Source organism: Podarcis tiliguerta, assembly GCF_965153285.1.
Source record: "Podarcis tiliguerta genome assembly, chromosome: 4".
NCBI lineage: Eukaryota > Metazoa > Chordata > Lepidosauria > Squamata > Lacertidae > Podarcis > Podarcis tiliguerta.
The window spans coordinates 80223986-80248313 of record NC_139537.1 but is presented as its reverse complement, the minus strand read 5'-3'; the positions used below and the strand labels follow the sequence as shown (position 1 = coordinate 80248313).

The following is a 24328-nucleotide window of genomic DNA, read 5'->3' as shown; positions in this document are numbered from 1 at the left end:
ACGCGAACCCGGTTCCCCAGATTACAAGACTACCGCTCTCAACCACTACACCACACTGGCTCTCAACCAGAAGCCGTCCTGGTTTCTCGTTTCATCCCAGAATGTCCCGCATTTTCTTAGGACATCCCTATTTTAATCAGAGAAATGTTGAAGGGTATGGATGAGGAAATTCCCAATTCAACGGCTTGGTTTTCACAACCAAGATCTAGTGGCTTCAGTAAGGATTTCTGCATGGATTGCTCAGCTGGTGCTAATAATGCCAAGGTTGCAGGTTCAATCCCAGTATGGGACAGCTGCATATTCCTGCATTTCAGGGGGTTGGACTAGATCAGAGGTGGCCAACTCCCAAGAGACTGCGATCTACTTACAGAGTTAACAACTTGCAGTGATCTACCCCATTTTTGGGGGGTTCAGGTCAAAGTTGTTCAGCTTTTTTAGAGAGGAGGAAAGCCCCATTTTCTTGTGGTTCAGATCGAAGTTGGCGAGCTTTTTGGGGGGAGGAGGAAAGTCCATTTTTTAGGGGGTCAAACTTGTTGATCTTCTTTGAGGCAAGCCAGCGATCTACCAGTGATCTACCAGAGACATCCAGTGATCTACCTGTTGGACGTGCCTGGACTAGAGGATCCTCAGGGTCCCTTCCAACTCTACAATTCTATTTTTCTGCTTCTACCAAGATCCTATTAAGATTGTTTCTGCGTCATGTGAAAATTGTGCTTTGCAATTTTTGACTCTGCAGGAAAGGATGTGACAATTTGCTGCTGGCAGTCAGTTCCCATGGCAGCTTAAAAAACAAACTGGGGAGTGGGGGGCAGGAGAGAAAGGAAGGAAGGGGAAATAAAATTGATAGGAAGATAGTAGGTACATATCCAGAACTACCCCTAATCAGCAACAATGGTTGCTGTTTTTTGAATAAGAATATTTTATAACTGAACAATTCTGAAGACAGCAATAAGGTAATGAGCAAATAAAAGCTAATTATACCAAAAGGGCATGTGCTGCCTTTGGGTCCTTGTGCAAATCTCATTTTAACCCAGCGAGAATACTGCTGAGGAGTGGAGGACCATATGGCAAAGTAACTCAATTCTCTCTACCAGAAAACCTGAAATAAGCACATACACGGTTACATGGCTTGGTTTTCTGACTCTGCATAGCTTGAATGTAGCATATAAAGGTTGAAGCGCAAAGGGAAGAGGCAGTCCTATATAAGGAAGTTTTTAATGTTTAAAGTTTTATCGTGTTTATTTTGCTGGAAGCCGCCCAGAGTGGCTGGGGCAAAGCAATCAGATGGGTGGCATATAATAATAATAATAATAATAATAATAGTATTTAGATTCTTTTTTTAAAAAAAAACAAAGAAACCCATGTATAATAATTTAGACACCCTGCTGAAATGCACTCCACTCAGTCAATGAACACTAAAAATAGTATAGCAGATCTAAGCAGTACTGTATTGTGAAAGCACAGACGATGGGGGCATATGTAAACACTATGGACCAGGTCTCCACAGAGAGAGCACAGTAAAGCTAACTGCAGTGTAGTGATTAGAATCATAGAATCGTATCATTGTAGAGTCAGAAGGGACCTCAAGGGTACTCTAGTCCAACCCCCTGCAATGCAGGAATCTCAAATAAAACATCTATGACAGATAGCCATCAAACCTCTGCTTAAAAGACTCCAAAGAAGGAGAGAGTCCACCACCTCTTGTGGGAGTCTGTTCCACTGTCAAGCAGCACTTAATGTCAGAAAGTTATTCCTGGTGTTCTTTTAACTTGAATCCATTGGTTCAGATCCTAGCCTCTGGAGCAGGAGGAAACAAGCTTGCTCCATCCTCCATGTGTCAGCCCTTTTGATATTTGAAGATAGCTATCAAATCTCCTTTTGACCAAGCTAAAGATACCCAATTCCATGAGCAATTCCTCATAAGGCTAGTTGCTGCTGACGCATAAGAACATAGTGATGAATATGCATGTGAACAGGGCCTACGTGAGTGTCAGACAAGGCTAGGGGAACCCTAGGAGTAAAAACCATTCCCTTTCTCTAGCGAACCATGGGAACTTCAGTTCTGTGGGAAGGTCTAGAAATCTCTGCTCACAGCATTCTCCCCAAACCACAAATTTCCAGGTGTTTTTTTGTTTTTTTGAAAAAGCTCTGACACTAAAACTGGTATAAAATTAATATTAATTTGAAGTTGTACCTATGTACTTACAGGGTGTTTTTAAACACCATGTCTGAAATGCAAACGCACCACATGTTGACTACTAGAATATACATTTGGAACTGGGTTTTTCTGATCCCAACCCCCCCGCTGGGTTAATATTGGACTTCGTGTAAAAATAATAGGGAAGAAGCTCACAGGTATTTCAGCCTTGCATGAAAATGCTCTTTAGGGCACAGATTCTCCTCATGCTTAACTCAAGGAAGTTTGGAATTTTTAATTGGGGGTGGAGAACGGATACTGGGGATACTTCGTTCAAGAGCTTTAGGTCCCTATGGCTCTCTCTCTTCTGGGGCTCCCTAACAAGGGTGGCATCTGGGGATATAACCTACAGAGCTTTTTTAAAAAATGGGGGACAGCCTATTCAGGTATTACCTTGGCATATCAGCCTTTAACCTTCGACTTGTGTTACCATCTCAGTATTTAACCTGTTTACCTGTGTTAGTTTAACTAACCCCGTCCCCCCCCCCAATATTTAGAAAACCTAACTTTCATTTTATTTTTTGCAATTTTATTTCCCCTCAAAAGATTATATACAGTGGTACATCAGGTTAAGTACTTAATTTGTTCCGGAGGTCCATTCTTAACCTGAAACTGTTCTTAACCTGAAGCACCACTTTAGCTAATGGGGCCTCCTGCAGCCGCCGAGCCGCTGGAGCCCAATTTCTGTTCTTATGCTGAAGCAAAGTTATTAACCTGAAGCACTATTTCTGGGTTAGCGGAGTCTGTAACCTGAAGCGTATGTAACCTGAAGCGTATGTAACCCGAGCTACCACTGTACTTGCGCACACCTACTTAATTTTTTTTTTTTAATGGTCACATAATTGAGCTGGGGGCTGAGACCCAATGTGTTGAGTGCCTCATATCATGTACCTTCTTATTGAGTTAGAATACCGCATGGGCCCAACAACGGTTTGTAGTTTTACATGCTTGCCCCCCAGAGTGGTCAACTGCTTCCCCCAGATCTTTGGCTGACATCACCAACAATGCCAAAGGGAGAAGGCCATCTTAGAAGACTGTTGGAGAGGCAAGAAGGCCCAGGAAAGCCTGTGGATCTCCCTACAGAAACAGACCAGGCCTATCTTTTGGGAGGAGGGCACCTGTGCAAAAAAAAGGGGGCAGTGGGCTCTTTCTTCCCCCCCACCCTTTTCCTTATGCTGCCAATGTGGCTTTGCAAGCCTTCCCTCCCACCCCCTTGGAAGGGCAAAGGTTTCCAGCCAGTTCTGGGCTCCTTTTCCTCTGAGGGCAACAAAGGCCTCTTCCTCACCTCCCCAGCCACCGGAAGGTGGAGAGCAGCTGCCTCCTTCCCGCGCCCAGGTGAAGCCCTGACCGAAAACAAGCCCAGGAGGCCTCTTCCTCCTCCTCCTCCGGTGCAGCTGCGCCAGCCTTGCCTTCTCCTGCTTTCCCCGCACCCGCCAAGAACTGCAAAGCCCGTCAGCAGGAAAGGAGCAACCGCCGCCGCCGCCGCCGCTACACGGTATAATTATTATCGGTAGTCTTATTGATAAAAGGGGGAGGGGAAAGAAGCAGCATCATACCATACAGAGAAGCAACCCGACCGCCGCTGGCAACCTACCGCCTGCCTCTCCCTTCATGGCGTGATTGGAGCGGGATGCTCTGGCCACCCTCCCCCCCGAGCTTATTTTGGTGATGATTCTCGGGGGTTTGGAGTTGTCCGCCCCGCGTCGCCGGTGCGCAGAGAGGGCGTGACCCGGGAGGGGTCGGGGATGGTGGGAAGGAGGAGGAGGAGGAGGAGGAAGAATAGGCGGTGGTGGCGCCCGGCAGCGAGGAGATGAGGGCGAAACGGTGCGAGCAGGTTCCTTCTTGCTGGCTGGCGCTGCAGCCTTGCAGTCGCCCAGCAACAGCTGTTCCCCGCGAGCATCCACCGGCGCACACCGAGCAGCCGGAGAGGAGGGCGGCACGCGCGCACGGCGCCTCCCGCTACGGGCGGGGAGAGGGCCGGCGCCAGGTGGGCTGGGAGGCATCGATGGCATGCCTTCCGCTGGGTGGGGGTGGGGGGGTGTCCCGAATTTCCTTCGCCTTCCCCTCCCGTTGGGCCCAATCCTCCTCCTCGCTGCGTCACGCCGCCCCCCCCACGCGCGCTTTGGATGGCGCAGAGAATGGGGATGGCGCCCAGTGGCCCCAGATCCTCCTTTCCATCAGAGAAAGAAGGTCCAGCACCACCATGCGAGGAGGAGGAATTGTAGAGTGGAAAGGACCACGAGGGTCGCTTAGTCCAACCCAGTGTGGGACTCGAACCCACGACCATGGATGTTGGGGGTGGCAGGGCACCCACCTGTCCTGTTGCAGAACCAGCGGTGCCAACTTGAATAAAATAATGGGGGGTCCCAGGTCAGCCTCACCCTGCATAATCATCACATGACTTTGGGACATGCACACCATTTGAATGGCAATGCCCCTAGAAGCTGGCTCCTATTTCCAGAACCAAGCTACAGTGGTACCTCGGGTTAAGTCCTTAATTCATTCCGGAGGTTCGTTCTTAACCTGAAACTGTTCTTAACCTGAAGCACCACTTTAGCTAATGGGGCCTCCTGCTGCTGCCGTGCTGCCAGATCACAATTTCTGTTCTCATCCTGAAGCAAAGTTCTTAACCTGAAGCACTATTTCTGGGTTAGCGGAGTCTGTAACCTGAAGCGTAACCTGAAGCATATGTAACCTGAGGTAACACTGTACCTGCAAGCAATGGGTCAGTTTGCAGAAGCCATGCCTGATTGTTGGGTTGCCAGTTGTGTTGCCAGAATGCGCCACAATATCTAAGTGACCTTAGCGAGCATTTCAATTAAAATATTCTGATTATTTCTACCGTTTTTATTGATTTACTTGATTGGGGAGGAGAGCTACCCTCCTACCCCCCTGGCTACACCCATTCCCAAGACCCTGAAGTCTCATGCTCTACTGAATGAACTTTGTCGCAGGCCAGGAGGAAGAAACTGAGCAGGTGCCACTTACGCTGGCTTTGCCCTCCCTTGGTGGCCCAGTGTGTGGCTGGAGCCCGGTGGAAGTGGTTGGGTGGAAAGTCTGGAGGGGGTGCAGGCAGAGCCAACCCATTTCAGTTTGGTCCCCTGGTCAGAGGAAACTGATCAGAACCCTAGGATGATTGTAAGTGAGAAAGCAGATGGCAAGGTGCTGCAGGAAGACGGAGGTTCTTAGAATCACAGAACTGTAGAGATGGAAGGGACCTCTGGGATCACCTACTCCAGCCCCCTGCAATGCAGGAATCATAGCTGTCAATGTTTTCCTTTTTTTAAGGGAAATTCCCTTATTCCAAATAGAATTCCTCGCAAGAAAAGGGAAAAGTTGACAGCTATGGTAGGAATCTTTTGCCCAACGTGGGGCTCAATCCAAACCCACAACCCTGAGATTAAGAGTCTGACGCTCTACCAACTGAGCTATATCAGCACATAGTGGGGCAGAATTTTCTACTGTTCCGTTTCACTGGATGACCTTGGTTTTTCATATTATGAGAAAGTGGGGGGGGGGGTGGACTGTTATGTACTGAGTTGAATAGGATCCAAAAGGCAGCAGTCTGATTGGTCCTAGAACAATAGGATCCAGAATGCATTGGTCCACAGGAGCCACCCAATCCAGCTCCAGGTGGAAGGGAATCCGCAACCTGATTGGCCTACAGGAGAATCCTGGAATTAGTCAATCACATGGGGCCCATTGTGTAAATAATGTATATAAGGCAGACATTCTGGGAGAACTTCCATTCCTCCTTGCCACTATGAGCTGAATAAAGAGCATGAAATCCATTCTCGACTCCAAGTATATTTCACTTTCCAATTTGTTACCATGCATAATTTTATGTAGCGCCCCCCCTTACTTGCCTCCTCACCCTCTAAACAAATGCCCCCAATATCATAAACAACTGTAGTATGTAGCTAGTGGAGTCAAGCCTTCAGCAAGGTGTAATATTGTGTGGTGGAGGGGAGAATTACAATAAGTGTGTCCCTGTTCTCACCTGCAAAGATCTGGGAGGTACATAAAGGTCATTTCATGCATGGCATTTCACTAACGTGGGTTTCATTGATTCTGAAGCTGGCCTTTCACTGTGGTCATAGAACATTCTTAGTTTATACAGTTGCATAAACCACAAAACAACCATACTGTGTACAAGTCATTAGTGTAGTGGATGTGTTAAAAAAATGTCCCTTGTGTTCAACAGAACCTGATTTAGATGGTGAAAATGTACAAAGGCTTGTGTGAATTTTAGACACTTCTCTATTTTTGCCACATAGACATATGCTAGCAATGGCAATCCTTGCAATGAGTTCTGGAAGCATGTTTGCACATAGCAAATTAGTTCTTCTTCACAGGGGATCATTATGGCATGTTTTTCGCCACACAGGTACACATGGCATGTTCACCTAGCAAAACAGAAAATTGTCACATAAACACCCTGACAGTATACATGGGGTGTATATTCTTTATTAACTGCACCCATGTGTGCAGACACATGGTATGTAGGGTTTCTGTCGCTTCAACATTTGAGTAGAAGAAAGAATCTTTTGTAAACCTATGAACAGCAGTATTCATGCAAGGAAAGTACGCAACATGCAGACCTAAATGTTCTCAGTAACAGTCATTTAAAAGGACACAAAACAGACACGGATTCTTGCCTAAACTGAATTAAGCTTATTCCATTTTAGCTCTACAGACTGGCACTAAAATGGAAAATGTGATTCAGCATAGGTAAATATAAAGTTATGCACATGTGTGTGTGGTAATTTCCCATATGCATGTTCTTCGGTGATCACTTGTAGCCAAATAAGATTGTCTTCCATGAATATGCTCTTAACTGTGTGTCCCTAAGTGACTATGGAGGCCAGTTCTGGATCCACACATCCTTCCACGGTGGGGACATAGGTTTCCCGGTGGGAGTTGATCATGGTGAGGATTTGCCAAACATGCCTTCTTCTTAGCTTGTTTCTCCCTTTCATTCTGAGTTCATGGTTCTTTAAAGTCCATGATGCCTTTGGTAGAGGCTGTTCTCCAGTTGGAGCACTCGCAGGCCGGTGTTTCCCAGTTGTCAGAGTTTATTCATTTATGGGGTCTGAAACTGAGCCGTACCTTGGGGTCAAGGTGGACAGCTCAGTGAAGATATCAACTCAGCTGTGAGAAAGACAAAATCAATGTTAAGGATAACTAGGAAAGGGATTAAAAATAAAGTGCCCATTATAACAATGCTGTTATACAAATCCATGGTGGGACCCCCATGGTGGTCTTGGCTGCCACTCCCAGTCCCCAGTCTAGCTGCCTCATTCTGGATTAATTGTAGTTTCTGGGTCACCTTCAAAAGTAGCCCCACGTAGAGCGCATTGCAGTAGCCAAGCAGGAGGTAACTAGACCACTTAGAATACTCTGAGCAGTTATGGCAACCCCACCAGGGCATTGCAGAGCTGGAAAAACGTTCAGAAAATGGCGACCAAAACAAACAAAGGGCTGGGGAAACTCCACTCTTAGAAAAGGGCATACACCACTTTAGATGAAAGGTGTAGACAAATTCATGGAGGATAAAGCCGTGAAAGGCTGCTAGCCATGATGTCTATGTACCACCTCCAGTGTTGGAAGAATAAGTCTCTGAATATCCACTTTGCAGCTTCACTATGTTTTTGTATATGTTGGAAGTCTCCCAGAGTGGCTGGAGCAACCCAGTCAGATGAGTGGGGTATAAATATTGTTGTTGTTGTGTTTGGTTGGCCATAGTGAGAACACGATGCTGGACAAGATTAATCCCTTGCCTGATGGCAGCAAGGCTTGTCTTTCCTTGGCTGTTAGATATTGTGCTCCTAACCAGTTTACCAATTAGGCTGAAGTTTGAAGGTCTTAGGAAGACCATGACATTAAGTAACCTATTAATGCCTCCAAAAATATTGGCAGAAAAAATATATTTACTGACAAGCAGCTGGATACATTTTTTTTCTTGCAGTGCAGTTCACCCTTCTCCATTATATTTTATTCCTAGGAATATGTTGCTACTAGGCAGAATTATGCTGTGGGCAAGACCATCTCCTTATGAGAACTGACAGCTGGATAGTGAAACTCAACAGCAAAATCTTAATTCTATACCAGTCAATGCGAGTTTGTTCAAGGCCACAGCTGAAGTGACACTGGCTTCAAGGAGGAGGAATAATAATAGTCATAGTGACGAAAAGTGTTAATTTACACAATATGACATCAGCTAATGTAATTCATCATCGCAAAGAGGTATATTTGCACTTGAGAAGAGCTGTATTTCTTTTGCTATATATATATCTCCTCCTTACGCTGGGAACTCAGTGACCATTACAATTCAAAGCAGGTGACAAGATGTATTCATTTGCATCTGGTCTTGCTTTGGGATCAAAGTGCGCAAGCATCTGTCATTTACATCAGTGGGATTGAAGAGTGTTTCGCTTTGACTGGATCATGCCCTAGATCTGTAAAGTTTCTTTCAGATCATCAAACAAACCATGTAATGCAAAGAGACCCAGTAACAAAACTTCAAGTGTATTAAAATGGAAGGCTTTCTGAAACCTTGCCCTTCTGAAACTGCGAAATTGCTGTAAACAAAACATAGAGTTTAGGGCATCCTTTACTGCTTCTGGGACTAAATTCAGTATGCACAGCTCTTATTTTGTTTTGTTTTATTTTATTAATAGAAAGCCAGACAGCACCTGTGGGTTATCAAACTGCTGTTAGGCAATTGGTGAATCTGCAAAGATTATTCCAAAGTAACTGCTTGGCTAAGCTGGCTCAGCTCTTTATTTTTTTCATCATGTGAGTTGCTTAGCTCTGAAATGTTTGTTGTGTTAGTGCATCCTAAGGGACAATTCCCAATGGTTCTCTCCTATCTTGTGTCTGTCCACAATCTGAATGCCAGTTGAACCCTTCATAAGATAGAAACATAGGAAGCTGTCTTATACTGAGTCAGAACATTGATCCATTCTAGAGATCAGTCTTGTCTCCTCTGACTGGCAGTGGTTCTCCAGAGTTTCAATCAAGGAATCTTTCCAAGCTCCACCCAAACACCCTAGAGATTGAACCTGAGACCTGCATGCATAGCAGATGCTCTACTGCTGAGCTGCAGTCCTTCCCCAATAAACTAATAATAATAATAATAATAATAATAAATTTATTTATTTATTTATTTATACCCCACCCATCTGGCTGGGTTTCCCCAGCCACTCTGGGTGGCTCCCAACAGAATATTAAAAACACAGTAAAATATCAAACATTAAAAACTTCCTTAAACAGGGCTGCCTTCAGATACGATAGTTGTTTATTTCCTTGACATCTGATGGGAGGGCGTTCCACAAGGTGGGCACCACCACCAAGAAGGCCCTTTTCCTGGTTCCCTGTAACCTCACTTCTCACAGTGAGGGAACCGCCAGAAGGCTCTCGGAGCTGGACATCAGTTTTCGGGCTGAACGATGGGGGTGGAGCCATTGTGTGGAAGAAAATGATTTTGCATGTACCCCTCTTTGTTTTTGCTGTTTGGGGACGCGGGTGGCGCTGTGGGTTAAACCACAGAGCCTAGGATCAGAAGGTCAGCAGTTCGAATCCCCGCGACGGGGTGAGCTCCCATTCCCTGCTCCTGCCAACCTAGCAGTTCGAAAGCACATCAAAGTGCAAGTAGATAAATAGGTACCACTCAGGCGGGAAGGTAAACGGCGTTTCCGTGTGCTGCTCTGGTTCGCCAGAAGCGGCTTAGTCATGCTGGCCACATGACCATGTACACCGGCTCCCTTGCCCAATAAAGTGAGATGAGCGCCGCAACCCCAGAGTTGGCCATGACTGAACCTAATGGTCAGGGGTCCCTTTACCCTTTACCTCTTTGTTTTTGCTGTTTGGGGAGACTTGTAAATAATCCCTTGCCTCACTCTCTCATAACACCAAAGCTTGTTGACATGCAATGAAGCCAAATGTTCAGGAAAAGATAAAGTACTTCTTCCTGCAGTACCAGTTTCACCAGTTTCTGGAAACCACCAGAGGGGAGAGTGCTCTGGTGCTTGAATTCTGAGTTTTCCATAGTCATCTGGTTGGCCACTGTAAGAACAGGATGCTGAACTACATGGACTACTGGCCTGATCCTGCAAGCTCTTTTCATGTTCTTATTAACAAGAGTTCTAAAATGGCCATTGGTAGTGATCAGGACTTTTTAAACAACAACAATAATCCTGGTTATAAAGGCTGTCCCTCTGAGTTCACCAAGTTTGCTATCCAGCATATAGTTATTTTTAAACATACTGAAAGTGTTACAGTTCTCTGAGGAACAGATCCAAGACTAACATCTGTAATGTTTTCTCACCCGCCATATAATATTAGTAATGGACAGCTGTTGTTTAATGACTGGTGCATTTTTTAAAGACTGCTTAATACTTCAAGGCAATGCAGTTTTGGTGTCGCATTAATAGATTTTGATTATCTAATGCTGGCATCTGAGGCTGCAAAGTCCAAACTGAGCTAGGCTTTATTCAGACACCATTACAAAGTATGATTAATGAGTAACTTTAATAATGTTTTGGTGTGGTGTCTAAATTGGTAGGCCATAGTTTGTGATCAGACGTTAAAAACAAAACTTTGAAGTAGGTTTGCAAACCATTGTTTATGTTAACCATAGTGCTGTTGTAAAGCGTCTTCAATTAATGATGGTTTCAATGTGATATCTGACTTGACAGGCCAAAGTTGGAGCTATTTTTCTGCCTGGAGAGACTGCTGCCCTGTGGAAATTTAATTGAACTAATGAAAATGAATAGTGAGAGGATGGATAATTAGAGCAGATAGGCAACTCTAAAGCATGGTTTGCCTGCTCAAATGATAGTTTGGCAAGTCCTGTATTTGGCATATGATCTGGTTTGCTCCTCAGCTCTGACTTGCTGTTGGCCTTGCCTGATCTGACAGTGACCTCAGTGTTTCACAGTCATTCCCACGCCAGCAAATGCACAATCTGGATCACATTCCGCTTCAAATTTGTTTTGTTTTGTTTTACAGTTCAACCCCTTCCTTGGAAAAAATGTAAAACATGAACGCAACAAACACACGTTTGCAAATCAGCACACCATACCTAGAAACATCACTGCCTACAGTTCCCAGTCAAGTGGGTTTGTTGCTGCATAATGTGAAAAACCTACCTAACTCCCTTAACCTTGAGTGGATGCATGAATGTTTTGACAGTGGAGTTGCTGTCAGTTTGATGACCTTGACAGTCTTCCTGCTCTGCTTATAACATAGTTTTTGCACACTAATAAGGAAGGGGGGGGGAAGGGAACAGACCTGTTTCTTTCTAGCCAGCCTGAAGAATTTAAAGCATTCACCTGAACTCTAACATTACACTCTTGGATACAGTCGGAAAATAATGTGAGCGTTTTCTGCCAAGCCTGACAAGCAAATATTTTTCCCCAGTTACTTTTGGTGTGATTATCTCAAAAACTTCCATTAATCAAAGCTCACTCAAGCTTACTTTATCCCCAAATACTTAGGGTGCCTCTCTTTCGAGAACAAGACCGTTTGCTCGAAACTGTGAACAGGATACTTTATTATGTCAAAATAAACCATCTGGCCGTACAACTGTTTCTAATTACTTCCCTGCCTAGACTGTAAACTTTGGGGTTTGGCACTGGTCTTTCCTTCCAGAATGCTGCCCAAATTCAGCTTCCAGGCAGCTAATCAAAGGCACTTGGTGGAGCACAGGAGGAAGGAGCCAGTTCTGGCCAGCTCGGAACTCTGCAAACCTTCTGGGTCTGTCCGTGTTTCGGACTCCGCTGGAGAACTCTTCATTTATTGCTTCCCTGGGATGTAAGCATGCATACTCAGGGGCTTCTCAGCTTGGTGTCGTTTCTATCCATGTCTTCACTCTTCGTCCTGCTGCCTGTTATTTCGCAAAGTTTCTCCTTGTCCCTGCGGTAAGCTAGGATTTTAAGCTCTGTTGTTGTTGTTTTTCCAGCAATTAGCTTTTAGGGGCCAGGCAACAAGTTGCAAGGAAGAAGCCTTAAAGAGGTATTTCTCTCCCTCCCCCTCCCTCCCCCCCCCTCCAACCTGCCGCTCGACTCTTTGTAAAATTTGAGCAAAAGATCAACAGCATATCTGAGTGCAGAAGCAGAGCTGTAGCTGTAATTTGCGTTTTGACACCCACATTTGAACTTCAGAATTGCATGATACATAAGATATCCCAGATCAGATGGGTTGGACAAAAATGTGTTGTCTCTTTTGAGATTATCCCGATGAGCACACGTTAGAGTTTCCTGCTATTTACTGACTTTGTTTTTTGGGGGCTTCATATATTTGCTGGTCAAACTCTGTTCATTTGTAGCACGACAGTATCACCCCTATTCGTGGTCCTGGTAAAAACAGCTTTGCGGGAATCTAGATCTAGCATCCTGGACTAATTCTGCTCGTATCCTAGGAAAACTAGTAAGGAGGAAAAAAGGCACAATGGCTATAAATTCCCACAGTGGCTATAAATTCAGATTAAGATGCATAGAAATAGGGGTATAAAGTCTTGCAAATTCCATTGCCTGGGATTTGCAACTTGTCAGCTTGTATTTGAGCCCTGCTGCATTCCACTTTGGACTTCATTCTAGATAGCTTAGTTGGTAGAGCATGAGACTCTTAATCTCAGGGTTGTGGGTTCGAGCCTTACCTTGGGCAAAGGATTCCTGCATCGCAGGGGGTTGGACTAGATGACCCTTGGGGTCCCTTCCAACTCTACAATTCTATGATTCTATGCTTTGCCATAATAAATAAAATATTTAACGCCATACTTCTTTAAAAAATAATAATCCAGGAGTCTCATTTGGATGCTCTTCTTTCCTTCTCGAGTAAATAAAATACTGTTGAGCTATTGCTTTAAAATTGAGCAAGTAAAGATTTGGTATTAGGCTGGTCGCAAGGTGTTGATCATTCTATGCAATTTGATATCTGGAGGTTTAAAAGGAAACTAACAAGGAAAGAAATGTGTGCCATGTTACATTACTGAAACAGTTTTATAGTTTTATGTAAACTGCCTGAAATGTGGCTTTAACATTTTTTCAAATGAATAAAGTAAATACTAACATTCTGATGGGGCATATATATGGGTCATGTCACCCATTGGGTGGAATCCCAGCAGCAATAATTTGGGGGCATTATGATTGGGAAGGTTGGCAAAGATGGATGAATTAAAATAATAAGCTCCTCAATATGATTCAGTACCTTTTTCGGGGGGGGGGGATAAACCAGCTTCCCATCCAGAACATTAATGTACTGTCAAAAATAGAGATGACACAGTACACCTTGCTGGGCAACCTGCATGAAAGTATTTGCTAGGTTCTCAGGTTTACTTCGGTATTCAGTTATATAGACCACATTCCTATGAGTCAGTGCAAGTACCAGCCTTTCCAACTCTTCTTTGCATCTTCACAGCACCCCCAAGAGGCAAGGTACTGTTATTCCTATTTGTGGATGGAGCGGGAAAACAGAGTAATTCAAGTGTAGGTTGTGTGTGGCTGATAGTGATTTGCTCAAGGGACAGTTCACGCTGCCCAACCCTTCTGTACAATTTTGCACACAAATGCCGGAGGAAAGAATAGGGGCAAGAACAAAGCTGCTCTCACAGGAAGGCGGCACCCATTTCCTTGTTGTTGCTGTATTCCAGGATTACAGAGAAAGCAGCTGACTCCCCCCAAATAGCTTAATTCACACTAGCTTTTCTTCATGTAGCCAGTGTTACCTTTGCATGGAGGGCTTGGGGAGTGTGAACCTGCCGGGCAACTATAAAATAAGATTGTGGATGAATCCCCACTCGGTTACGATGCTCGCTTTGGGTAATCTTGGGACAGTCTCAGTTTATGCTTCCTTAGAGGATTGTTGGGACGTGGGTTGTGCTGTGGGTTAAACCACAGAGCCTAGGACTTGCCGATCAGAAGGTCGGTGGTTCGAATCCCCGCGACGGGGTGAGCTCCCATTGCTCGGTCCCTGCTCCTGCCAACCTAGCAGTCAAAAGTGCAAGTAGATAAATAGGTACTGCTCCGGCGGGAAGGTAAACGGCGTTTCCGTGCGCTGCTCTGGTTCGCCAGAAGCGGCTTAGTCATATTGGCCACATACCCGGAAGCTGTACACCGGCTCCCTCAGCCATAAAGCGAGATAAGCGCCGCAACCCCACAGTCAGCCACAACTGGACCTAATGGTCAGGGGTCCCTTTACCTTTAGAGGTTTGTTACATGGTCAAATTAAGGATAACCTTTCCCAAGTGCCTAGAGCAAGGCCAGCATGCACATGCAATAAATAAATTCTGTCTAGCAAAGTGTTTTTCTTCTTCATTCGAAATGCAGAAACAAAGTTGTTCCTGAATGCAAGCATTGCTGAAATAGCACTGGATTCTGTTTCAAGAAAAAGTGCACATCTACCACACTGGTGTGAATTTTCGAGCCACACGTCAATGTTAGTGTGTGGATTAACAGATTTTAATATCTAGCCACTTAGTCCCATTATTATTTAGAACCCAAAATAAATGTTTTTCTTAAAACCCAGAAATTGGTTCCCCACCAAGTTTAATTCCAAAATAATCTGTGGGCTGATTGCCGAATGAGTACAAGCCAGCAGCACAAGTTTCTACATCATTTGTGTGATTCTCTCCCCCCCTTTTTTTACAACTGGTTGTCTTCTTAATTCCCGGCAGGAATGGTTGGGGAAGGACCTCGCCTTGCCGACTGTCCCTGACCGAGTCAGAGCGCAGGTGTCGAATCCCTGGTGGAAAACTCTGCAGTGGCAGAGGCCAGTGTGACTGTGGGGTCTGCATCTGCCAAGTGACCGAGCCAGGCAAATACTATGGGCCCCTCTGCGAATGTCATGAGTGGGTGTGCGAAACCTACGATGGAGAAACTTGTGCAGGTAAGCAAGTCTCAGCAGCTCACAGAGCTTCACAGTATGCTTCAAACGTGGTCACTACATCTCTGTAGCCATCTGAACTGTTGGTGGCCGCTGGCAAATGATGGGGCTGGAAGCCTTTACTATCGGGTTCCTGTATGAGTAGAGAGTTGTGGGAATCTTGGAGGTTCTCCATGTAGGTGGGTGAAGGCAGAAAAACTGAGCTGGTTGTGGCCATTCGGCGATAATGACTTTGGTTGAGCATGGTTACATGGCTAGCACGGTCAATGATTGAACTTTGGTTGACCCACTATGTTTAGGGTTAAGGTAATAAAGACCGGTTGATTAAAAGAATCCTGGTTCATCTGAGTTTCTAAATAGCTAGAGACCAGGTGAGACTCCATCAGTTCATGTCTAGCTGGTGAATTAGTGTGGTGTAGTGGTTAGAGCAGCCTTCTCCAACTTGGTGTTCCCCATTTGTTTTTGAATGCAACTCCCATCATCTGTGGCCATTGGCCATACTGGTCGAGGCTGATTGGATTTGTAGACCAAAAATATGAAAGGCACCAAGTTGCAGAAGGCTGGTTTAGAGTGAGACACTTGCACTGGTAAGACCCATGTTCACATTTCACCATGAATTTCACTGGATGAGAAAGGTGTTCTGAGGTTAAGGGCTGGTTGGAGAACCATGTAGATAACATTGAATTCCTTGGAGGGAGGTGGACTATAAATTCAAAAAATGAATAGCTTTTTGTTGGAGACTGATGTTTATTTACAGTGGTACCTCGCAAGACGAATGCCTCACAAGACGAATTTCCCTATGGGCTTGCTTCGCAAGACGAAAACGTCTTGCACCTTTTTCTTAAAACCGTCAATGCATTTCCTATGGGAAACCGTGCTTCGCAAGACGAAAAATTCACAAGACGAAAAAACTTGCAGAACGAATTAATTTCATCTTGCGAGGCACCACTGTATATGCCATGAAGAAATACCTCGCTTGCTGATTTCTGCACCTTCAAAAGCATGAGAAGAGGGTAGGCCTTTTTCTTCTGGTCAATTGGCACTCCTTTTTTGTAAGCTGGAGCATAAGATCAAGCAGATTGGTGGATGTGGGACCAAGAATGAAGGAGTCTTTTCCTGTTGGAAGGTGTGTTTTGTATAAGGGGTTCCCCCCAAAAAAGACTTACCATAGGCTGCCCCTAGTCAGGAAGCACATCTTAATACACCCCATACCAGGGGTGGGGGAACTTTTCAGCTTCATGAGCTAGATCCTCATAAGGATCTATCACATAGGCCATATTTGACAGGTGGGCAGGGCCACCCACCCTGTCAATCAATTGATGTCACAAATGATATTGGGGGGGTTGGTACTTTGAAGCCCCAAAGCTGGGACTTCAAAACTGGTAGCAGGCAGCAAAGCACTGCTAAAGGGATGTTTCCCCTCCCTCCCTTTTGAAACTGAGAAGGTTCAGGGTGTGCAAGACAGCTCTTTGCAGACAACTTTCTCATGCATCTCAGCCAATCAAGACCACCCTTCTGCTTGAAACAGGGTGTAATGAGTCCATGCCCATAAGCTGACATCACCAGTGAGTGGATAAGGTTTGCAGGCCAAACTGGACACCCTGGCAGGCCTAAAAATAGCCGGTGAGCTGGAAGTTTCCCCTCCCTACATAGTCTATCCCACAGCTTGAGGAGTTTCTCAGCTTTATTATAAGAACACCTCCCTTCAACCCAGTTCTAGCAAAAAACCAAAGAGATGAGCTTTGGAATTTATTTTCCAAAAATCAGTAGAAAGAGATCGTAACAAAATCTTGTGAAATATCCTCAGAACACAAAGGGGTAGCTCTAACAACTGTGCAGCCTTTTGTGATAGCTTCCCTTTTAAAACAACGAAACCAAATGCCCAAGTATAAAGGAGAGGCTTGTTTGGGGTAAGGGGAGGGAGAAGAAAAGGGAAGGTACAAAATCACACATGCAGGCTTGAAATCAAAAAGTCGATCTAGCTTAGCTAGTTACATGGGTTTCATAAGATGTGCAAAAGAGAGGTTCTGAGAGAGAGCAAAGATATATATAGTCTGATTTGTATTCTGCCTCTTCATAGCCAAAATCATGCTCAAGACTGCTTACAACATGAAAAAACACAAAATTACAAACATAATGAAAGCAATCATAAACAATAAATAAAGCATCAAAAGTACACAATCAAACTGAACAAATTCCACATAAACAATAATAAGATATTGATACTACTTTTTGGAATTTTTATTTTATTTTTTATAACAGCAGCAACCCTCCCCCACCAGCAATACCCCAGCCCAAGAGTCTATTCAGCCACCTCAGCTTTTGTAGCTGGAGTCAGTCAGGGCCCCTCCCTCCAGGACTAGTCGGGAAAGGCCTGCCAGGACTTACAGCCAAGATTGGCTCTGGCCTTTTCAGCAGCCTCAGCTTTTGTAGCTGGAGTCAGTCAGCATATTTCACACCCTCTTCCGGTTGCCAAGGGTCTTTCTGGTTTGTGGTCTGAACGGTTAAATACTGCATGTAGTAAACTGCTCCCAGCCGCTCGCCCCTCCCTCACCTGTCTTTGCTCTCCGGCCAGACCAGGTTTCTTGAGCAGGACTGGCAGACACGTTTACGTTTTACAGAAACAGGAACCCAGGGGAACCCAGAGCCAGAACCCAGGGAGAAGGCTGTGCCCCGTTATTGCTGGTTACCATCACTCCACAAGTTGTATCCACAGACTTGCAGACAGAAATTCTACGGTAGAGCACGACCAGAGTGTAAGGCTTGGAATTAGCTTTTCCCCCGGAAAGGCACACAGAAACAAAAAGGTTTCCTTTTTAAAATTTATTTTAAAAGAACATAATGAAACATGCTAAAAAGCAGGCACATCTTTTATAAGTTACAAGCAAGGAAAAACAACAACATTGTAGAATCTAACTGACTTACATACTTACGACTAAGACACAGATAAAATAGAGTCCTTCAGGGATCCGCGTTCAATAGTTTCAGCAATTCTCCATCACAAAGGACGAAAGGACGGCTACTTAGGTGAAGCTTTAGCAGCCGGGCGATTTGCGGATTGCAGAGCGCGCCTTCCCAGCCATTCCCGAGATCTTTTATCCCCAATTTGCACGTGGCGTCGGGACCCCCAAAACCAATCATAACTCTTGATTATTTTTAAATTCTCCAATGACCAGCTTGCGGGCTAATCAATCTAACTTCTGGCAGCTGGGCCAATTAAGAACCCAGAGCCTAAATCAAAGGGGTTTCCTCCCTTTCCGTGGAGCCTATGCAGATGCACATTCCCAGGCAATCAAGGCAGATAACATCACTGAGGGAATGCACATAACTTCGGACCTAGGTGTCAAACCTTCCATTAAATCAGGGGTTTCCTTTCCCATAATAAACCTTTCACACCCTGGGAGCCTGCTGGTCTGGGGTTAAAGGGACAAAACTTATTTCCCATGGTCCTTGTGACTTGTTGGTATCCCACAAGGCCTCACTCTCATTGCTTGACCAAGGAACAGCTTCTAAGCAAGCACTAACTTTACTACACTGCATTTCCCTTTTCTGGAGTCTGTAGATAAGGCCATGGCAGTTTTGGGTGCTGAACCAACTACTGAGTGCCATGAAGTTTGTGCACTCCACATGCTGTGTGTGGACTTCATCATTCATGCTGAATGCTGTGGGCACCACCCCCTGCGCACGCACGCACACACCGATTCCATGTATACATTGCATGAAATAGGCCCTAGTCACACTAATCTTTAATTTAATTCCACCCTCTCTGTGTAAATCTTCTTTAGTGCCCACTGTGCATTAACACTAGATTCTGGCACATAGTGTCTGCTTGGGCTGCAATCCTCCACTTGCTTACCAGGGAGTAAATTGGATTGAATCCAGGGCACAGTATGAGCAAACATGCATAAGTCTGAGCTGCACAAGAGCCTCAAACTTGATGTGAATTGAAGCAGTTGTAAGGCATGATCACAATGCTAGTATTTTCAGCTGTCTGTTTTAATTGCTCACATTCTGTTGTCAGGGTTAAGAGTTTTTAAATAGCTCAATAACATGGGAACAGAGGAAAAATTGCAACCTTCTCATTTGTCAAACGACTAGGGACTGTTCGCTGGGGCTTTTTCACATCACATCCTCACTGAATACTTGTACCGGTTCCATGTAACGTGTCAACTTTTCAGGCCAGACACCACAATTAGGTCAAAGCAAATGTTACAGAGAGTGCCATTCGTAACAAATGCGTTCCAGCAATGTGCTTGGCAAATTTCATAGGAAAAGAAATAGCAACTTATTTTAACAGCAAGGTTGTTAAAAATTATAAGTCCAATAATAACAAACCCCTATAACGTGAATGCTTTTTAAAAAGAGAAATTATTACTTGGCCCCCTTTATCATACTGCATCATACAGAAATGTTTAATGTGCTCACATAGAACACTGCTGCTTAGGATAGAATACATGGACCCAAAATGTCATGCACATCGGACTTAGGTCTGTGCTGCATTTTCACTCTCAAGAAGATTTTCGGTGCAAGAGTTCTGCTTTCAAGGAAGCTGCTTTTGACGGGTGCTAAACACAATGGAAACCAAGTGTAATTCTACATTTTCTTGTGGATGTTTGAAACTGTTTGCTGCCACTGAATTGACCTTTTTTGTTGCTGACGCTGCTGTTATCTCACCGTGAATGACCCCAGCCAATCAGGGATCACATAATGGATATGATGACATCACAGGTTCACTTAAGGCTTGATGACAGTGAGAGCAAATAGAGTTGCATAACCCTTGCTCCGTTAGATATTGCTGAGGTGTGTATATGTGTGCAAAATATCAGGCTGATGTTCACTGTTTTGCTTGGTGTGCTGCAATGGCTTCTACTTTCTGTATAAGCTGAAGCTGAAAGTATCAGTATTTTTTCTGAAGCTTAACTTCCCTAAAGTTTTAACGATACTGACTTTTCCACTATAATAATTACTGAGTTCAGTGAGAGAAGAAGAATTTGGATCAACTGCTTTTAAACTGCTTTCCCCAAACTGCAATGCTTCATCCTACCATAAAGGGATCAAGTCACCCTCATAAGAATTAGCATGGAGGTGGGGCCATTAAGATGCCAAATACCATATCTGAATAGTGGCAGGTAAGATTATCCTATATAAAACCTGCTATTCTTACTAGGCAGCCTCACCAACTTGAGACCACCAGACATGCTTGATGGTCCAACAGTGTATCAATAAACCTCCTTGTTTTATGACTTTGAGGACTGCAAAAACAATAGTGTGACCTGCATTCAGGTTGCTGGGTCACAAATTCTTCATGCTTATGGTGAGACAAAAACAAAAAGGGTTGATACAGGTGGGGATCAAGAATTATTATGGTGATATACACAGACAGTTAACGTCAGTTTTGAGTCATACTGTATATTAGTCCTTGCTTCTATCATGTTTGGAAATCTGCTATAGGTAGAGTTGTTTTGGGCATGATATTAATGTTGACTGAGGATAAACTGCCATCTTATTTTTCATTCTTATTACAGTACGTGGAAACAGTCTCATTTTGTTTCTTATTGTGCTGTTCAGTTTAATGAAGACTTTTCAGTTAATCTTTGCTTTGAGATTAATGCTGGTCCTGGGAAGGTTAAATGAAAATGAATCCAAAAGGTGGCTTATAGTTCAAACGCAGGGGTATCTGTCGATAATAAAACAGATTGCAGCAGTCGTGTCTTGAGGAAAGAAAGGCAGAAATGTTTTTTTATTCTTGTAAGTACCATTTCCCAAGTGTGTGTGTCTGATATATATATGACATGATATATATATGACATGACTCTGGCATGAGGCATCCAGCATGTGTGAAGAGGTCTGTGTGAATCTGAACTTATGATATGGTTTACCTTTGTAGATTGTGGCATGAGTGTAAGAGTGACAGGAGGGCCTCCAAGATGAACTTTGGTAACCCTGGAACTTCTAGTCTCCTGAAAGCCACTCAGGCATATCCTGAGTTCACCCACATCTGACCTAAAGATTAACCCATGCAAATTTAGTTGCTAAGTACAGGATACTCAACTCCTTAATGGGAGCCATCCGCACAATGGTAAGGTGATTTGAGGGCAAATAGCAGGAGGACAAAAGCAATGACCAACCTACACAGCATCTTAAAAAGCAGAGACATCACCTTGCCGACAAAGGTCCGTATAGTTAAAGCTATGGTTTTCCCAGTAGTGAAGTATGGAAGTGAGAGCTGGACAATAAAAGAAGGCAGATCACCAAAGAATTGATGCTTTTGAATTATGGTGCTGGAGGAGACTCTTGAGAGTCCCATGGACTGCAAGAAGATCAAACCTATCCATTCTTAATGAAATCAGCCCTGAGTGCTCATTGGAAGGACAGATTGTGAAGCTGAGGCTCCAATACTTTGGCCACCTCATGAGAAGCGAAGACTCCCTGGAAAAGACCCTGATGTTGGGAAAGATGAAGGGCACAAGGAGAAGGGGATGACAGAAGCCGAGATGGTTGGATAGCGTTCTCAAAGCTACCAGCATGAGTTTGACCAAACTGTGGGAAGCAGTGGAAGACAGGAGTGCCTGACGTGCTCTGGTCCATGGGGTCATAAAGAGTCGGACACGACTAAAGCAGCAGGAGGAGATGGCCTGATTCAGTTAATCCACTCACTATCACAAGTCTTTCACCCTTTCATTAAGCAAACAGGGTGGCCAGTTTTCAGTCCTTTTCTCTTTAGGATGGGCAAGGTGAGAAATGGGCAGGAACTCTTGAGTTCTCTCATCTTAAACCCCTCCTTTCCCTACTAGGAGGGATTAGCTAGGATTATTATTTAAACCCCAGACTTTCCCATAGCTCTCCTTGCTCCAATAGAACAACCCAGGACTCAGCAGACTTATGCTTTGCTTTAAGGAAAGGTATATCCGCCCCACCCTTTCTCCACTTCTAGTTTTGGTTTATGGCAAAATTGTAATGCCCACATTTCTGTAGGCCTTTAAAAATAGTTAGCGGATCTTCTACTCTCTTAAAAATAGTTAGGGAATCTTTTATTCTTTAAACAAGGTTTGTACATATTGTAGAATTTGCTACCTGCCTAGATTGTTACTATGCTGTCATATACAGTTGAGCAGACACAGCATCGCAGCTCCGCTTTCCTTTTGTACTTTGCCTGCTGATTGCAGCATCTGGGCTTGATGAGGCAGGTGACCCTCACCTGTTCCAAGCCTCCTCCAGCTGAGGAATCACAGACCTCTCACACCTGGCCAGCTAGTTTGCTGGGCTGTGAACCTTTGCCTCTCCTAGTGCTCCCTTTGCCTCAGAGCCTGGTGTGTTTCTGGAGACAGGGGCGCCTCTGGCTCTGATGGGTCCTCATGCTCTGGCATTGGCCTCCATCCCCTCGCCATCCTCCATCACCCTGTGAGTACTTCCTTACCCATTCCCTGCTTGCTCCAGCCCTGGCTACACCCCTCGTTCATGGCAGCAATTATGTGTTAAAGGCGTCATGCAAATGCTTCTGTTTATGTGCTTGAAGGCCTTTGCAGTAGCTCTGTGGGATACGCTGACAGAAAAGTGGCTTCGTTGTGCCCTATGTCAGTGATGTGTCAGAAGCTAGTGGGTAAACTGAGGACGTCTGTTCCCCGAAACTCTGTGTTACGTATTGGGTGGGAGGGAAGGGAGATGAGATCTGGTGCTTTAGATGTTTTGACAATGAAAAGGAGTCACAAAGTGGGATGTGGTTTTCCATTCTGCTGTCACTTCAGGTTTGTCTATCCGGAGTAATGTGACTGACTCCTTCCGCCCATATGTCTTGCTAAATCACACCAACAGCTCAAATAAACTGTGACAGGTAGGGTCAGAGACCTTCTCCTCTCTAGCTCTCTCTATTCTGATGACTTCTGGATATTAGCAGTAGTAGCATCTGGTACATAATTAAGCAGGGCTTTCAGGAGTGGCTTTGGTTTATGTCACAGCTTCATAATGGAAGTTGGCAGTTGGATGTCAAAGTCAAAGTCTTCCCCCGGCTGTACATATCATTAGACTGGTGTAGTTCAGGCACTCTACTTCCTGGAGTCGATGGCACACCGTGATCCACATTGCATCAGACCAGTTTTGATGCCTCCACACTTAGGGGATGGAGATATAGCAATGTGGGAGGATGTCCGTCAGTGAGAGGAAGTTCTCAACTGGAGAAAGCAGATGGGGAGAAATTAACCCTCATTGCCTCATAATACTAGAGCTTTGGATCATCCAATGAAGTTCACTGTTGGGAGATCCAGGACAGACAAAAGGCAATGCTTCTTCATACTGTTGTCTAGTTTGTACATAACCTTGCCTAGGCAGGAACATGGAAGCATGAGGGTACTCATAGGAAAAAATTGCATCTTCTTCCTCATTACCCAGAACTGAGACGTGGTTTAGTTGAGAGTTCTGTTCAAATCAGGACTTGTGGTTTAATTTCCACAGACAAACCATCGCTGTCAACCAAGAACAGATCTTGGCTACAGCTTATGGTTCTCTTATGGAATGAGTCAATCTATGAAATCAAATTTGGACGTTAGCAGTAAGGGAACTCGTGGCTTAGTCACCAGTAAGACTAGAGGAGGAGCAAAGCAGATGTGATCTTTCCAGGGGGGTTCTGAACGCTTACACATTTACACTTAGCTATGCACAGCATTCCTGCCAACCTAGCAGTTCGGAAGCATGTCAAAGTGCAAGTAGATAAATAGGTACCGCTCTGGCGGGAAGGTAAATGGCGTTTCCGTGCACTGCTCTGGTTCGCCAGAAGCGGGTTAGTCATGCTGGCCACATGACCCGGAAGCTGTACACTGGCTCCTTCGGCCAATAAAGCGAGATGAGTGCCACAACCCCAGAGTCGGCCATGACTGGACCTAATGGTCAGGGGTCCCTTTACCTTTTATGCACAGCATAGCTTACATAGCCCAGCATGCAATCTGGGCCTGTGCATAATTAAACTACAGTGATACCTCGGGTTAAGTACTTAATTCGTTCCAGAGGTCCGTTCTTAACATGCCCGAAGCAAAGTTCTTAACCCGAGGTAATATTTCTGGGTTAGCAGAGTCTGTAACCTGAAGCGTATGTAACCCGAGGTACCACTGTAACATATAAGTTGGCAAAAATGATATATAATTAAAAATAGATCCAAGAACCGAGCCTATTCACAAACCTATGAGAAGTATTTACAAATCTGAATATGTGTGTGTGTGTGTTTTAAATAAATAAATATGTTACTACATTTTGCAA

The 24328-nt window shown here is 44.6% G+C and overlaps 2 protein-coding genes across 7 annotated transcripts in view; one reads left to right on the top strand and one right to left on the bottom strand.

Annotated features, from left to right (window-relative positions):
• Nucleotides 1-4205, bottom strand: part of NALCN (sodium leak channel, non-selective) — a 193958-nt gene extending 189753 nt beyond the window's left edge. For 5 of the 6 annotated variants that reach the window (XR_014510429.1, XM_083437570.1, XM_083437569.1 and 2 more), the window contains exon 1: nt 3792-4204. The gene's annotated coding sequence lies outside the window, so the exon portion shown is untranslated. Of the gene's footprint in view, nt 1-3791 lie in introns of all 6 variants that reach the window. The other variant, XM_083437568.1, reaches the window with a different exon arrangement.
• A 7641-nt stretch (nt 4206-11846) lies between these two features.
• The window catches only part of ITGBL1 (integrin subunit beta like 1), a 137426-nt gene continuing 124944 nt past the window's right edge, over nt 11847-24328 (top strand). The window contains exons 1-2 of the mRNA XM_083437925.1: nt 11847-12120; nt 14874-15085. Of these exons, the coding sequence (XP_083294051.1) occupies nt 12020-12120; nt 14874-15085 (313 nt within the window). The 5' untranslated portion in view covers nt 11847-12019. The remainder of the gene's footprint in view (nt 12121-14873; nt 15086-24328) is intronic.